The 17,115-nt window shown below is 43.2% G+C and overlaps 1 protein-coding gene across 2 annotated transcripts in view; it reads right to left on the reverse strand.

The window, feature by feature from the left end:
• Positions 1–8,426, reverse strand: part of CA8 (carbonic anhydrase 8) — a 203,144-nt gene extending 194,718 nt beyond the window's left edge. For both annotated transcript variants that reach the window (XM_023545700.2, XM_003408321.4), the window contains exons 1-2: positions 8,250–8,426; positions 6,683–6,874 (exon numbers count right to left, since the gene is read on the reverse strand). In XM_023545700.2, the coding sequence (XP_023401468.1) occupies positions 6,683–6,874; positions 8,250–8,349 (292 nt within the window). In that variant the 5' untranslated portion in view covers positions 8,350–8,426. The remainder of the gene's footprint in view (positions 1–6,682; positions 6,875–8,249) is intronic.
• Between the last annotated feature and the right edge of the window lie 8,689 nt (positions 8,427–17,115).

Below are 17,115 nucleotides of genomic sequence, written 5' to 3' on the forward strand. Positions count from 1 at the left end.
CTGTGGATATGATTTATATTACTTTATCCAAAGCATATAGCACCTTGCATGAGGTAAAACAAACATTGCCAACTGTACCTGTGAGCTTGATGAAGCCAAAGAACGTATCTGTTTGGTACAGAGGTCCACATCTCCAGATTCTCCAGATACATTAAACACCTGGCAAGCTAAGAGTGCTCTCTCTAGTTTGCCGATTTGCCACAGTCCCCACCAGTTCCTACTACTCCCAATACTACAGATAAAGTTGAGGATCAGCAGCTATTTGTACTGCTTCGCTCTTCTGGCTGCCCTCATTTATAGTACCTGCCCGGCTCTCGGAAACAAGTACGCTCATAACTCCTGTAGCAAATGATCAATAAACAACTGTTGGTAGATGAATAATTATCACATGAGGAACAGGTGAAGGACCTAAATATGTCTGGCAAGAAAAATGGCAACTGTGTGCGGTGCTAACTGTATGCAATGCTTTGAAGGATGTCATGTACAAGTACAGTTATATTTGTTCTGTGGAGATCCAGAGTTCCAAAACAGAAACAATGGAGATTACACAACTTTTTGACTTTTGGAATTGCTCAAAATGTACTTCTTCAGTGAGGGACGTATTTCCTGGCCCTGAGCTGTTCAGGCTGGGGCTGCCCAGCCACAGGGTCTGGGATAGGAGGCCAGACTAGCTGCCCTCCAGGCACTTGTTCCACCCAGGACTCTATGCCTCTTCCCAAAACTCATTTGCTGTCTTATTGAAAAACACATCATGGAACATGGTAACACATATTCTGTATCGGAGTGCTGCTTATAGGGCGTTTGCAGTACAGGAGGAGAAGAGCTGAAAGAGGAAACCCTGAGAAACTCCGTTAATTAAGGATGGCGGCAGCACATAGGAACAACTGGCAGAAAAAAGGTAGTCAGAAGAGACCAAAGGAAGAAAGTTTCCGGAAAGTTTCATTTCAAATGCAACAGAGTTAAATTGCTGTCAGAATTTAAAAGTGTCCACTGGATTTGGGGGATGAGTAGATCATCGTGGACCTTGGTCTGAGAAGTTCCAGGAGAGGCCGGGGTTGTTGGGGGGGACTTATGAAATGCCTCTAATTTAAATTTAAGGAAATAGCTCCAAATGAAATTATATATATGAACTATAGCCTTTGGATTATGTTCCGAACATCAATTTGATAAATATAAGCATTTAAATTATACTACAACTGTTGTAACCCTTGTTGGAAATTCTTTTTCAATATAAATAATATAAAGGAATCAAAAAAGAAAGAAGCCAAGGCCACTGGCAGCGTCAGTAAGACCTCAAGTATAGTGGAGTGGTGGGTGTAGAAGTCAGCTCTAAATTCGAAAACATTGTGCTTATTCTATGATTTTTTTTTAATTTAAATATATAGTATCCTGCATTTGAGGGGGTACTTGCAGTCAGACAAGGAGGGTTACACTCAAACATTTATCTCTTCTCCTTTCTGAATCATCACTGAAGAAAGAAAGGCGCACAAATTTACAAGGACAAAACGAACAGCAGTGGAGATAACAGAAGAGAGATGCCAAAAAAAAAAAAAACGCCGGGAGCTGGAAAGCTGACCAAGAGTGGTAGCTGACTCAGCAAAACAGTCAGCTGGAAGCTAAGAAACTAGAGGAAGGGGCGGGCAGCAGCAACAAGCAGCAGGCCAGCCCCCACCACAGAACTAGGGGAAGGCGAGCAGGTGGAGACTTCAGATGCTTCTGAATGTGGAGGTAAACAGCGGGAACCTGAGAGCAAGAAAACCGCCTTAAAGTCTTTAAAAGGAGTGATTATGGCTCTCAGTCTCATCACCTGCAGCCAGGCTCCTGCCTTTCATGCATTCTGGCAGAAGGTTAAATGAAAGTAGACAATTCAAATGGTGAAATCCTCCTGCCTGTGTCAGCGACCTGAAAGCTGGTAACTCCGAATGAACCACCAGGCACCAACCCCACACCCCAGGGAAAAAAAAAAAAACAGATGGGCAAATTTTAAAGAATTTGATAAAGCCTACAGACTCCTCCAACAAAATGGCCAGGCCATAGCCTGATCACATTACTGTGAAGGCAACCAGACCTCAAAACCTGCCCATGCACACAGAGCTTCTAATCTGCTTTTTAGATCCATTTGTAAATATGAAGAGCCAAAGTTCACCAAACACCTGAGGAGAACTTCCATTACAAAAGAGAGAGGCCAAAACAAAAAGAAGGAACCCAGAACGGAGATGATGAAGAGAATAACAACAACAAGACAAAACCAATAAAGAAATATACCACATTCAAGAAACAAATAATGGATGTGGATTTTTAAATTAAAAAAATTCCTAGAGTAAGCACAATTAAAGAAACTAAAATATGGGAGACAGAAGTTAAAAATTTAGTAAGAAGACTGCAAGATGTAAGTTGCAGAAATTTATCAGAAAGTATAAGAAAAAAAATAAAGAAAGCGTAGGGGTTTCTGAAAGAGTTAAAAAAAAAAAAAACACAGAAAACTTATCAGTGAAATAATACAAGAAAACTTCTAAGAAACAAAAGACATGATTATCCTGATTAAACAGGCCCACTAAATCCCCAGCAAAAAAAAAAATGAAAAAAGAACCACACCAATGCATACGGCTGCGAAATTTCAAAACAGCAGCAGTAAAGAGAAAATTCTAAAAGCTCCCAAAGAGGGAAAAAGGAAAAGGTCACCCAAAAGGGGCTGAGAAGTTGAATGGCACTAGATCTTTCAACCCTAACACTGGAAGCTAGAAGGCAATGCAACAATGACATCAAGTTTCAGAGGGAAAATACTTCCAACCTGGACGGCTATTTCCAGGCAAATTTATAATAAAAAAAAAAAAATTTATAGTAAAGTATCTTTATTATAATTGCAGACACACAGGGTTTCATCACATTTATCTATCATGTGTCCCTTCTTTCAGGAAGTTACTGGAAGAGAATAAACTAAGAAACTGAAACTCCCTGAAATGAGGGAGCAACCATCACAAGGATGGCATGGCATCCGAGAAACATGGGATTCAACACAGGAGAAGAGCAAATGATGTCCCAGGCTTACAGCGAAGGGATCCCGGGAGGATGCTGAGTAGGCCTAAAGGGTAAGCAGAACAGTGGGCGAGAGGTCTCCAAGGGGAACAAGGATGGACTAGAAGGAAGAACTACTTCATATGCTTGAGAGAAGATCCGCCATCTGTTACAGGGTGTAGAAATGAACTCATGATAGATAATATAATCTAAAATCACAAAACTACATGTTCATCATGTATGAAATACCAAAACCCACTACTCTTGAGTGGATTTCAACTCAGAGCAACCCTACAGGACTGGGGAGAACTGCCCCACAGGGTTTCCAAGGCTGTAAATCTTGACAGAAGCAGACTGCCACATCTTTCTCCTGTGAAGCAACTGGTGGGTTCGAACCGCTGACCTTTCAGTTAGCAGCGAAGTGCTTTAACCACTGTGCCTCAAGGGCTCCTTTAAGTGAAATAAGCCAGACACAAAAGGACAACTATTGTATGACTCCACTTACGTGAAATATCTAGAACAGGCAGATGCATGGAGACACAGGGTAGATTAGTGGTTACCCGTGGCTGGGGGCAGGGGAATGAGGAGTTACTGCTTAATTGCTAGAGTGTCTGTTTGGGATTATAAAAAAAGATTTGGAAATTGATAGTAGCAATGGCTACACATTATGAACGTACTTACCGCTGATGACGGTAATGTGCACACTCAAAAACGGTTAAAATGGTAAATTTTTTGTTATGTCTATTTTACCATAATAAAAGAAAGGAAAAGATACATGGCAATTATTTACTCAAAAAAAAAAGTTCAAAAACAGAAATAGGATATTCATCTGGAAACAATATTCATAGTCATAGTAATAAAACACTGAATATTAATTCAAATCAAAATTATAATTTAAGTGGATGGAGACGACGGTGGAGCAACACTGGAGCATGAGAGCGTAACAGGAGAACGAGCCTCATCTTCCACAGCAGGGAGTTCAGAGACACCTTAAATATCACGGAACGACAGTATAAACATTTTATTAAGAAACAGGGAGGTGGCAACAGAACAAGCAGCTAGACGAGTTGAAAGCAGTCCTCACTAGGGAACAGAAGTTGTAGGTGGGAAGGGGTGGGATACAACCAGAGACAGGACAAAAACAGTACTTTTAAACTCTTTAAACCATGTTTATATTCTATTTTGATAAAGATAGAATTTTAATTAACTAAATAAATTAATGATAGGGTATTAAGGTTTGCAGGCTCTTCCTTTGAGAAGCTTAAACATCTCCCAAAATAAAGTGGTAAAGACAGGGTATTTTTGTTACATTTTTAAAAAAAAAAATATGAAGAAATGTTGAGAGGGAGGAAACAATGAAGAAGAAATCATTACAGTGCCAGAAAGGAGATGGGCCATTCCAAGGAGCAAGGTCTCCCAGGAGGCAGGGAGTCTGGGGTTCAGATCATGTGCATCCAAATTAGATCTAAAAGAAAGAGACAGTTCTTCCCAGTGGTCAGGGCTGGAGAATGGAGGAGAGTAAAAGGGCACAAAATAGCTAGATGAGAAAGAAACATACTGCACAGTTAGTGGGTCGAGGCCTTGCAAGAGTACATGTTTGATGGTCTCAATACTGGGTGGAGGTAGGAAACAAGGAAAACTGTGAAGTTTGGAAAGGCACCAGAAGAAAATGTAAAATTCAATTTGATGAAGTATATTTGATCTTAGAGCAGGACGGGACATACACTATTTTAATTGACAGTAGTTTACTTAACATCATTCCTCTCTGTTTCCATTAATACTGTATTTATTACGTCCTTGTTAACTGCTCTTGAGTGAGCTGCAACCCATGGCCACCTTATGTACAACAGAACAAAATGTTGCACGTTCCTTCGCCACCTTCACGACTATTGGTATGCTTGAGTCCACTGTCGGGGACTGTGTATCCTGGATGCCTTCCAACCTACGGAGCTCACCTTCCAGCACTATATAGGACAATATTCTCTTGTGATACATGGGGTTTTTTCGGCTACTTTTCAGAATCAGATCACCATGCCTTTCTTCTTAGTCTGACTGAGTCTGGAAGCTCCGCTGAAACTTGTCCCCCATGGGTGACCCTGCTGATACTTGAAATACTGGTAGCATATCTTCTAGCAACACAGCAACATGCAAGCCACCACGGCACAACAAACTGACAGATCAATTCTTTAAAGACTTGTTTTTTCACTAGATTATGACTCTTCAAGAACCATCTTATCCATTCGTATGTAACCAACACTCACAGAGCCTGGCATGAAATGCATTTTTGTTGTATGGCTATACAAACACTTATTTCCAGAAGGACAAAAGCATGTCAACATACTAATACACATGGATTATCTTAAAATATTTTTATATAGATGCAGACATATATACATAACACAGAAAAACAAAAAACCTCTGATTGAAGGTCACATTTATATCTGAAGCTGTCCCCTTTGACCAAGTGAGTACCAAAGCCAGAATCAGTTCTGGGCAATGCCCATACCCTGACATAACAACAGGGAATACTACGTGACTCTGCAACTATCCCACGGATTCTAAATTAAGGCTCAGAAACATCCATGATGAAGAAAAAAGCCATAGCTGGAAATCAATACCTGCACTAATAATAAACCTAAAGATTTTATGATTTGAAAAATCGACTTTATCGATTCAAAATTAATTTGAGTACATTCAGTTTCTGTTTACCAAGCGCTTCCTAATATTTCAACATGCTCTAATTCTATATTTTTTTCCAAGAGGGAGTTATTATTCATTATGAAAAGCATGACATTAATGCTAATTTAAAAATTTTGCTTTTCTCTCCCCTACATTTAAACCAACAACCTATTTCCATAATCATTACCCAGCACCTTTTCCTTAAAATATTCTAGATCCATCTCAAATAGATTAAGAAAGGCTTTTTTGTTGTTGTTGTTGTTTGCTTTTTAGTAATAAAAGCAAGGGCTCTTCCACTTAAATCTTTTGCTGAGATGCCAGGTGTTCTTGATTGCTGCTTGCTAAAATCCTCCTCATTAATACAGCAGAAAAAAATAATTCGAAGGGTTTAACTTGGATGCCAGGTTATGTCGATAAATCCTAAAATTTAGTTTTACAAATTAAGTAGTAAATCAGAGAATTGTAATTACTTAAATAACTTAAGCTAGCAAAAACTTTAGGACAAAATGCAGTTAGGTACTCCTGGATATACCTTCCTCAGATTTCATAAAGTGTAAATTAACCAAACTAAGGTTGTTCCAGTAATGTCATACAAGAACCAAGCTGACATCTTCACAATTTCATCCTTTTACCCTTTTAAAAATATTTCTGAAAATAATTTAAAAAATGCATTTTATAATACATACAAACCAAAAACCCTCTGCCATCCAGTCAATTTCGATTCATAACAACCTTATAGGAAAGAGCAGAACTGTCCCATAGGGCTTCCAAGGAGCGGCTGGTGGGTTCAAACTGTCCATCTTTTGGTTAGCAGTTGAGTTCTTAACCTCTGCACCACCAGGGGTCCTTGTAATATATAAACGTATTGATATAAAACAGAGCTATGTTACTTTGACCTTTTAGATCATACAGGCTAAACAATGAGAGTTCAATAGCTCCACCATGACTTCTAGTTTAGAAGAGCATGCAAGAGCATCTTTTCAAATACCTGATTTTGATTTCAGGATCACTTGAATGGTATGTCCATCATTGGTGACTTCACAGTCTCGGCAAACCACGTAATTTGGAGAGAGGCGGACATCGAGCAGTGAGGGGTCGTATCTGGCTTCTCTTGAGTTCAGGTTAATAGGAGACTGATATTCACCATTAGCATCGGGAAACACCAAGCCCCACTCAACACCTATGGGCAAAATTAAGAACAGACTAAAGTAAAATAAGTTACAGCAAAACTTACCATAAAAATAGGACACTGCCAAATAAAATCTGCCTGCCTACGTAGAAGGTCTATGATCCAGTCAGTGTCCCTTGGCTTTAAGAGGGTCATGACTACCAGCTCTATGAAGATGGCATATGCAAGGTGTACGTGTATTTTTGCATTCATATTTCAAATGCAATAATATTATGAAACATCACATACGAAACCCTGGATGAACAAAATAGCATATTTTTTACTTGCCCACACAGATGTAATAACTTATGACTCAACGAAATATGTCATTTTTAAATGATTAAAACCAAAAACCAAGCCAAACCCATTGTTGTTGAGCTGATTCCGATTCATAGCCACCCTACAGCACAGAGTTGAACTGCCCAACAAGGTTTCCACGGAGCTGCTGATGGATTTGAACTGCCGACCTTTACTGGTCAGCAGCCAAGCTCTTAACCACTGCTCCACCAGGGCTCCTTTCAATGATGAGAAACAAGTAACACCATAAAAGTTTCCTCTGCTCATTAGTTTAACTGTGTTCAGTACTTGGGAAATACTTGAAACACTCTGGGTGAGAGCCAAAAACTACATCTCATGTCAGTGAATAAACTCTACTTTTCATAAATGCAAATAAGAATATTTTGAAGTGTCCATATTAAAATATACACATAAACTCCATACTTTTTATAATTAAAATTCTAAGTTCTATATTTGTTTCAATGATGTAGTTTTTTTATGTAGTTAACATCAGCCCTAATGGTCGGGAAACTAAATTTTTTAAAAGTCAACCTCTTTGCCAAGCCCACTGGTTCAGTCTGAAATCTACGGCATGTTTTAGAAAGAGCTGAGCGTTACTACTGTCCTTCAGGACAAGAGCAGAGTCAGAAATACTGTGTCCTCAGAGTCCTCACGGCAAGCAGAAACGAAGAGTTTCACTCCACCACCCACTGCTAGCACTGTACTATCAAGATGTTGAGTAAAATTAAGTAAAATGCTTTCCCCGGCTACTCAGAGGACAGAGCTCGGGGTCGTCCTGCATCTGAAACGGCAGAGCCCCTGCATTAAGGCTCGCCCTCCGGAAGGCGGCAGGTGCGACCCGCTGCCCCGAGGGAAGCCAGCCCCGCACCGGAGTCGCGGCGGCGGCGGGGACGCCCGCCCTCCCCGGAAAGCCTTCCGCGCCAGAACGGACCGGGAGAGTCGGAAAGCTGTGGAGAAACACGTGGAAAAGAAGGGACCCGGGGGTGCTCCGAGCGCGCCACGCGGGCAGAGCGCAGAGCCCACGCTCGCGGGGAGACCCACGCGGCGCACAGCCTCTGGGGCCCCGGACAGCCGACCCACGGCCGGTTACCTTCCTCGTAGCCCCACTCCACACCCTCCTCCTCTTCCTCCTCATCCTCTTCCTTCTCGGGGAAGGCGACGGAATCTTCGATGAAGCTCAGGTCAGCCATGGGAAGCTCGGCGGGTCCCCTCGGCGTCCTCGCCGGCGCCGTCTCCGCCTCCGCAGGGCGAGCGAGGGAGCCTGCAGGCGAGCTGCGGAGGGAGCGTGAGCGCACGTGAGGGAGTGAGAGCGCGAGGGCGAGCGGGCCGGTCCGGCCGCAGTGCCGAGCGTCCTGGCGCGGAGGGCGCACCCCGACTCTCCGCCGGGCGAGGGAGCGGCCGCAGCTCTGGCAGCGCGCGCCGGGCCAATTATAAACCCGGCTGGGGCGTGTCTGGCACGCGAGGACCCGCCCCCTCCGCTCGGTGGCGGGGGACCCACCACGGGTGGACAGCAGGAATCGGCGCTTGGGGCGATGGGGCCGAGGCGAGAGAAAGAGCAGGACCCCACTGCTTCCTCCGCCCATCCTGCTGTCCCACAGGGGCTCCTAACCTGTCTTCCGCGCGAACTTCCAGAACCGCCCACCCCAGTACCCCGAGGTCAGCCCTCACGCCCCCCGGTGGGGGAGCAGGGAAGGAGCATTTACTGAGCACCTGCTATGTGCAGGGACTGGACCAAGGGCTTTTGCCCATATTATTGTTCATTCCTAAACCAGGAATCATCAAAAAGAAAGAAAAAGCAGGAGATGGGGGAGGAGGGAGATAGGTGGCCACAGGTAGGAGAAAACGGGGTGGGGGGTAGGAGAAAACAGGGCTAGGATACACTCCCCCCCCCCCCAAATAAAAGAGTGTTTCCGGCTCGGAAACTTTATTACAGAGTACTCGACGGCAATGGGTGGTTTGGGTTATCATTTATATTTCAACACTTACTTAGAGCACAGTGTAAACTTGAGTAAGGAGAATTTTCCAAGAAACTTGTAGTCCCTAAAAAGTAAACTTCTTAAATAAGAAAAAGTGTTTTAACTAGAGAAGTGGATATAATTTAGGGAGCTTTCTCTATGGAAAAATATTATTTCAAAGGCATGGGCGGTAAAAGGGAATAAAGAAAGGGTGTATGGTTGTAGTTTCAGAGTCTGGGGTGCTGTTACAGGCAAGCTTGCTGTGTACACAACTCCCAAGGGCCCGGTGAAATCGTGTCAACAATGAAACGCACACATTGCATCACAAACAGGAACGTTCTGGATCCGGAGATCGTACTGTAAAAATACCTCCAATGCGGTGTCAGTGGCGTCTGTCCCCTGTTCCAACGCCTTTTAAAAGTCCTAGCCAATAACCCCGAACCAGGTGATCTTATATTTTTAGGAGGTATATGTGCATAATGGAAACCCTGGTGGCATAGTGGTTAAGAGCTCGGCTGCCAGGCGCTCCGTGGAGACTCTATGGGATAGTTGTGCTGTGTTCTTTGGGGTCACTATGAGTCGGACCGGTCAGAAACGAGTTTGGGATTTTTTGTTGTTTGTTTTCGATTCGTATGTGCATAATATGCACAGATTTGGGCCTTAAGGACAGTGTGTGTTTTATTTGCTCTGCTCATGCACCTGGTGTCTGTTAGCAGTTTCAGCAGCCCATCCCTAAATCATATGGTCCTTCTGCAGGCCAAGTTCTTCAGGCAAGGACACAGCTTATCTGCGTGGGGATTTCCAGGTTCTGTGCTGCTGTCCTTCACTGCCTGCTCAAGTCTCTCCACTTTTTTTAAAAGCCGCTTCACAAGTTCTCTGGAAAGTGGGTAAAAGGAGGGAAAAAAAAAAGCTCAAATCAATTAATTCTGCCATTTTCTAGAAGGTTCAGCAAAATAGGTGAAAACTATTGCCCAGTTTTAGCTTTGAGGATTATCTGTGGTTTTCAAGCAGTCCTGTCATTCCTCTTTCCCCAAAAGGGAAAGCTGGCCACTGCACTGAGGAGGGACCCAGTCTGAGAGGGAGGCTGAATTCACCCCTCACTCACTGCCTTCTGGGTGTTCTTTAGTGGACGTCCTTTCTCCTCTGCGCCTTAGTTAGCCTGAGATTGGCAGAAGCAGAAGTCTACCCTAAAGGTATCAGCAAACGAAAAACAAATCAACCCTTTGCAGTGTAGCCAATACCAACTCATGGTGACTGCGTGCGTTACAGAGTAAAACTCCTCCTTGGGGCTTTCTTGGCTATAATTTTTATGGAAGCAGATCTCCAGGCCTTTCTTCCATGACACCACTGGGTGGGTTTGAACTGACAACCTTTAGGTTAGTAGTCCAGTGCAAACCATTTGCACTACCCAGGAACTTGCGCTAAAGCTGTAGCTATTTAAAAAGAAAAAAAATCACTACCCAAAACATTAATCACTTCCCACAAAGGTTCTTCTAACATTTCATTTCTCTTTCATTTGCTGCAAACTTGCTTACAATCTTGAAAAGTTTATTACAGTTTCTTCTTAGAAATCTATTCATGCATTAATCAGATGCTACAGCTAATGTACCCCATGAAAGGCAGTGGAGGACCTCAATAATAAAATCACTTTGCCACTCTGAGCTCATTGCTGTGCCCCCAGATGTGCACAGATGCTACGCTGTAGCCATGGTGTGACCAGCATTGTATTTATAATATCACAGGAGTGATAGAGACAACAAAATCACCATGGCAATAAACCTTCTTGTACACTTTTCTATAAGTGTGCCATATTGACAGCAAGAAAGGATCAAAGATTGAATTTTGCAGTTAATAGACGATGTTGCATATATCCAACACTCTACCGCCATTCATAAATGCAATTAACTACCAGACAAACATATTTGGACGCATATTTGTTCTTTCTGAATTTTTTCGACATCATTTGTAGGGTGTCACTTCTCTATATAAACCCGGGGTAACCTGTCCAGCAACATAGAAGCCCTCCCACTGTGCATCCACATATTCAATTAACAGCCTTAATTGCTTTGAGACTATGTGCTTTGAATTTCTGCTCATTAACAACACCTTAAGACCTTCTCTTCTCACATTCCTCTATTATATTATCCTAAAGATGGAATTTCTATTTCTAGTCATTATAAGGTTTCTGTCACTATAAAACCTAAACACTCAGATAAAAGATTTAGGCCAATCCTTTGACTTACAAAATAGAAAAAGCACATTTAAATCCAATATCAGAGAATCTAAAAATAAGTATGCTCTACATTGTAAACATAGCTACTCTACATATTCCTCTATGTAAAATTTTTAATCCATTTCAACCTAATGTCATATTAAATTCTTTAACTTCATGTCGCTCATTTACAGTGTCCGTGTAACTAACAGAGGTCAAACCACATCGGTAGAACAGCCTGTTAATACCGAACGAAATCAAACCCATTGCCATCAAGTCGATTCAGACTCACAGCTACCTACAGGACAGACCCTACAGGACTACCCCGTAGGGCTTCCACGGAGCAGCTGGTGGATTTGAACTGCCAAACTTTTGGTAAACAGCTGCCCTCTTAACCACCAAGCCACCAAGGCTCCTTGTTAAAACTAAGACCTATATAAAAAACCATACAAGCCGCTGTCGAGTCTATTCCGGCGCGTAGCAACCATATAGGACAGTAGAAGTGCCCCATAGGGTTCCCAAGGCCGTAAATCTTCCTGGAAGCAGACTGTCACGTCTTTCTCCCACTGAGTGACTGGTGGATTCTAACCGCTGACCTTTCAGTTAGCATCCAAATGCTTAACCACTGAGCCACCAGGACTCCTAAGGCCCATATAACTAATTACTATTTAACACTACATTTTTTTTTTTACCTTCCTACCTCAAAGGCAGTGGGTTTGGTTTGGTTTTGGGTACCTTCCTACCACTTGCAATCGAGTTGATTCCTACTCATAGCCACCCTATGTGTGTCAAAGTAGAACTGGGCTCCATAGGATTTACAATGGCTGATTTTTCAGAAGTAGATTGCCAGTCCTTTCTTCTGAGGTGCCTCTGGGTGGACTTGAACTTCCAATCTTTCAATTAGCAGCTGAACACATTAACCATTTGCACCACCCAGGGATTCCATTTAATACTAAGAGAATATAAATAAAAAATGCCTAAAAGGGACAAACTAATCCAAGTGTCCGAGGAACAAAGAGGTACTAAGATCGCTTGGCAGCACCCCATACCTACACGACTCTCTTCCGCCATCCTTCCTCACTCTTTAACGTACCCTACCAAGACTTTCTTAAGGTATTGGTGAGTTTGGGCCCTAGATTAGTCATAAACAATTATCACTTTCTTCTCCTTCTGTGTACCATATGACTGGGGACAACTCAGGGGTAGAACTAAGACGCAGATCAAATGGTTTCTGTCCAGATCTTTAAGTCATGAATTTCAACAACAATCAATTGTTGTTTTCCTTACTGTGCACTGCCCTGCACTAGGCTTTCTGGGGGACCCCAGAATGGATAAAACACTGTTTGTGCCCTCAGGGAACGTACAGTCATCCTCAGGAGAAAGGTAAAGCATTAACTACAGTACAACACAAAATGAAACACAAATAGAGGTGCAAGTACCATTCCATCTAAGAAAGATGCAATTCATTCTGATGGGAATGATCATAGAAGTTTTCTTGGAAAAGATGGTATTCAAGGCGAACCAGATGTTCCGTGGGGGAAAGGTGGCAGTCTGCTTCCGTAAAGATTCCAAACCAAAAAAACCAAACCCACTGCCATCAAGTCGATTCCGACTCATAGCGACCCTACGAGACAGAGTAGAACTGCCCCAGGAGGGTTTCCAAGGCTGTAAATCTTTAGAGAAGCAGATTGCCACATCTTCTGAGGAACAGCTACTGTGTTCAAACGGCGGACCTTTCAGTTAGCAGCCGAGCGCTTTAACCACTGCGCCACCAGGGCTCCTCCTACAGGGTCACTTTGAATCAGAACCGAGTTGACAGCAATGGGTTTGGTTTAGATTTTTATGGATTGAATTGTGTCCCCCCAAAATATGTGTTGCAAATCCTAACCCCTATACCTGTGGCTACAATCCCAGTTGGGAATAGAGTGTTCTTTGTTGTGTTAATGAGGCCGTATCAATGTAGGGCGTGTCTTAAGCCAACCACTTTTGAGATATGAAAGAACAGATTAAGCACAGAAGCAAGCAAGCACAGAGGGGCGAAGATATATGTCATACCACATCAAAATCCCCAAGGAACAGAGGAACAGAAACTGAAAAGAGACAAAGATCTTCCTCCAGAGCCAACAGAGAGAGCCTTGCCCTGGAGCTGGTGCCCTGTATTTGGTCTTCTAGCCTCCTAAACTGTTAGAAAAGAAATTTCCATTCATTAAAGGAGCCCTGGTGGCTTAGTGGTTAAGAGCTACGGCTGCTAATCAAAAGGTTAGCGGTTCTAATCCACCAGCTGCTCCTTGGAAACCCTATGGGGCAGTTCTACTCCATCCTGTAGGGTTGCTGTGAGTTGGAATCGACTCAGCAGCAATGGGTTTTGTTTTGGTTTTTTATTCATTAAAGCTACCCACTTGTGGTGTTTCTGTTATAGCAGCACTAGATACATAACATGGGAGGCTGTGGTGCAACGAGTAGGCACAGAGCATCCCAGGCAGGAGCGACGACACTGAATCATGGCAGTGCTCCTCGGGGAACGATTTTCATCTCTGAGCACCGCCCATGACCTGCCAAAACCAAGCCAGATTACACTACACATGTGTTAGCTCACATCTGAAGTAAAACACTTCTCTGGTTGTTTGTTTTGTCAATGAGATGTCAGCATTTTCCATATTATGTACATTTTGATGTCTGACCATTTCAAGCTTTGTTCATAAGGCAAGATGTTCTGATTCCTCCTTTTAAATTTCCTTCTTTAACAGATTAATCGTATATTTCACCTGCTTAGAGTTGCGTTTATAAACCTTTTGTTTAATCTCTTCTTGGTCTTTTGTCTTCAAAACCGTCAGCTTTTAGTCTTAGCGTTTGATGTACCAGTGGTCGAATACATTATCGTTCCTATCAGTCATTGCCCCTCCAGTGAGGTTATACTTCAGTGCTTTGCCATGTGACTTCTTTTACCTAACTAAATGTTGAGTGGAAGTGGCATGTGCCACTTCCCAACAGAACCTTTAAGAGTTATCATGTGGTTCTATCGTTATTTTTGTCTCCCTGCGCCTAAAATTACTGAGTTCAAGAAAGGCACTACTCCTTCAATATGGATCCTGGAATGAAGAAGACCCATAGGCCAGAGCCACAGCCAACCAGAAGTTGACCAGTAATGTCAGTGAGAAATAAACCAGTTTTATAAGGCAGTGAGATTTGGGAATTGTTTGTTACAGCAGCATAACCTAGCAAAAACTGACTGCTACAGTAACCCATCAGGTAAAGGTGAGTTCAAGAGCTTTTTTTTTTTTTTTTGCTCAAATGCTTTATTGCATTTTTTTTCTGGTCTACAAGGAAATAGATGAAACCCTAGTCTAAAACAGTGTTCTTATTTCCACCTTGGAAATTTCTTAGGAGCCCTGGCCCTAACTAGAGTCCTCACAGCCCCACGACACAGTGAAAAAGCCCTTATCCGTAGAAAATCCTTGTCTCATCTATGTAATCACGGACCACAGCTCTCTTCACTTCTCTGAGACCTCACCAGTTACGTCTCGGACCCTATGCCTACACAAGCACCAAAATGACTTGAGACAAAGTTGGAATGCTTGAGACCAGTATACTGATGACTCCTAAATCTACCTTTAAGGCATGCAAAACCTTCTGTAGGGAGCCTTCCTGGTCTCCTGCCAAATGAAACCCGCTACCCAAATGATTATAGTGCTTCTTCCTAGTGCTTCCGTGGAGTCCATGGGTGGCGCATATGTTTAAGCACTGAATTACTAACAGAAAGGTTGGTGGTTCAAACCCACCCAGAGGCACCTTGGAAATAAGGTTGGGCTTTCTGCTTCCAATTAATCAGCGTTGAAAACCCTATGGATCACAGTTCTACTCTGCATACATGGGGTCACTATGAATCAGAATCAACTCTATGGCAACTGTCAACAACGACAGTGCTTCCATAGTACCCTACACAGACCACTATCCCTAAAATCAAGATTATATTTTCGGTACGTATTTTATGATTTTCTCCAATAGACGATGCGATTCCCCCAAGAGCTCTTATTCCTCTTCGTATTTTTTTTTATACCCTGTAGCACATGGCAGGTCCTTAGGCCTTCATTTCCCAGTACCCTACGTATCTCCGTCTAGCCCACCAGCCAGCCAGTGACCCAGTCGGCCTTTCTACGTACATTAGTGCCATAAAGGTTATGACTGCAAAGGCGGAAGTACTCTGGGTGCAGTGGGGCCACAAAGAAGAGGATGATCACGTTTACCTCACGGCACGTGTGTCAGTAGGGGCTTCATAAAGGAAGTGACCTGTGAGCTGGGTCTCAAAAGATGAATAAAGGCTTTTTTGACTACAGGAGGGAGGAGGAAGGGAAGCAAGAAGGACATCCCTGACAAAAGAAAAAGCAAACAAACAACAAAAGCTATAATATAGAAACCAATGTGGCTTCACTTTTTGATCAAGTTTTTCTTTTTCCATGATGTTAATAGACTGATGAAGGGCAGGATGACAAATTTAAATAGTATGCCTGTACTTATTTTAGTGAATTTTTTAAAAGTCTCAAAATAACATTGCAATGTGAGATAAAATACAAAACAGATGATAATTTTAATTAAGTACAGAGTTGAGTGAACCAACCAACCAAACAAAAACCCATACCCGTTGCTGTCTAGTCAGTTCCAACTCATGGCAACCCCATGCGTTATAGAGTAGAAATGCGCTCCATAGGGCTTTTTTGGTTGTAATCTTTACAGAAGCAGATCTCCAGGCCTTTCCTCCATGGCACTGCTAGGTGGGTTTGAACTGCCAACCTTTTAGTAGACAAGTACAAACTGTTTACAACACTCAGGGACCTAGTGGACTGAACAGCAATACTAAAAATTGACCCCTTTTGGATCTTAAGAGAGGATGTAATGGCCAAGTTAGAGTAGCCCCTTGGCCACACCTACACTCAGTTCCCACAGCAACTGGGATGCCTCACTCTGCTCTACAACGTGCTACAGGAGGCGTAGCTATGACAGGTGCAGCTAGACCTGTTACACAAGCTGGCACACCAGTTCACAGGGGTACCACTGCTGTGGTGGTCTCCAAAAATGGCTGCCACAATTCCTGGCCTCCCTGAAGACACGCTCTGCTCTTCCCATCAAGAGTGGAGGTCTGTTTCCTCTCCCCGGGAATCAGGCTGGAATCAGCCTTATGATTTGCTTTGCCCCGTAGGCTGTGGCAGAGTGATGCTATGCCAGCTTTGGGCTAAGCCTTTAAGACACCTGGCTTATTTTTCTTTTGCTCTCAGAAACCAGTCCTCAGGAAAGAAAGCCTACCACCAAGACCGCCATGCTGTGAGATAGCCCAAGCTGCCACATGGAGAGAGAGAGGACACCCGGAGGAGCATGGAGGCTCAGGCGTGCACATGAGCCCTCTGGGACCATCTACCCAGCCTAGCCACCAGCTGACTGCAGTCAACTGAGTGACCCCAGCTGACACCATGTGGAGCAGAAAAACTACCCACCTGAGTCTGCCTGAATTCCTGGCCCACAGAGTTGTGAGAAAGAGTAAATCATTGTTTTAAGCCACTTAGCTTTCGGTTGATTTATTATGCAGCAGAGAAAATGGAAATAAGCCTTACAACACAGGAACTAGATACTCTGCTAAACACTTGCCATAGGTGACTTCTTCACCTTCCTGAGAGCCTCATTAATATCATTCCCATTTTTAGATGAGAAAACAAAGACTGAGACTTGTCTGCGGGCACACACAGAGGCAGTGTGGCCTGAGGCCTCTCTCACTCCAGAACTTGTGCTCTGGATACCAA

Source organism: Loxodonta africana, chromosome 14 (genome assembly GCF_030014295.1).
Source record: "Loxodonta africana isolate mLoxAfr1 chromosome 14, mLoxAfr1.hap2, whole genome shotgun sequence".
Lineage (NCBI taxonomy): Eukaryota > Metazoa > Chordata > Mammalia > Proboscidea > Elephantidae > Loxodonta > Loxodonta africana.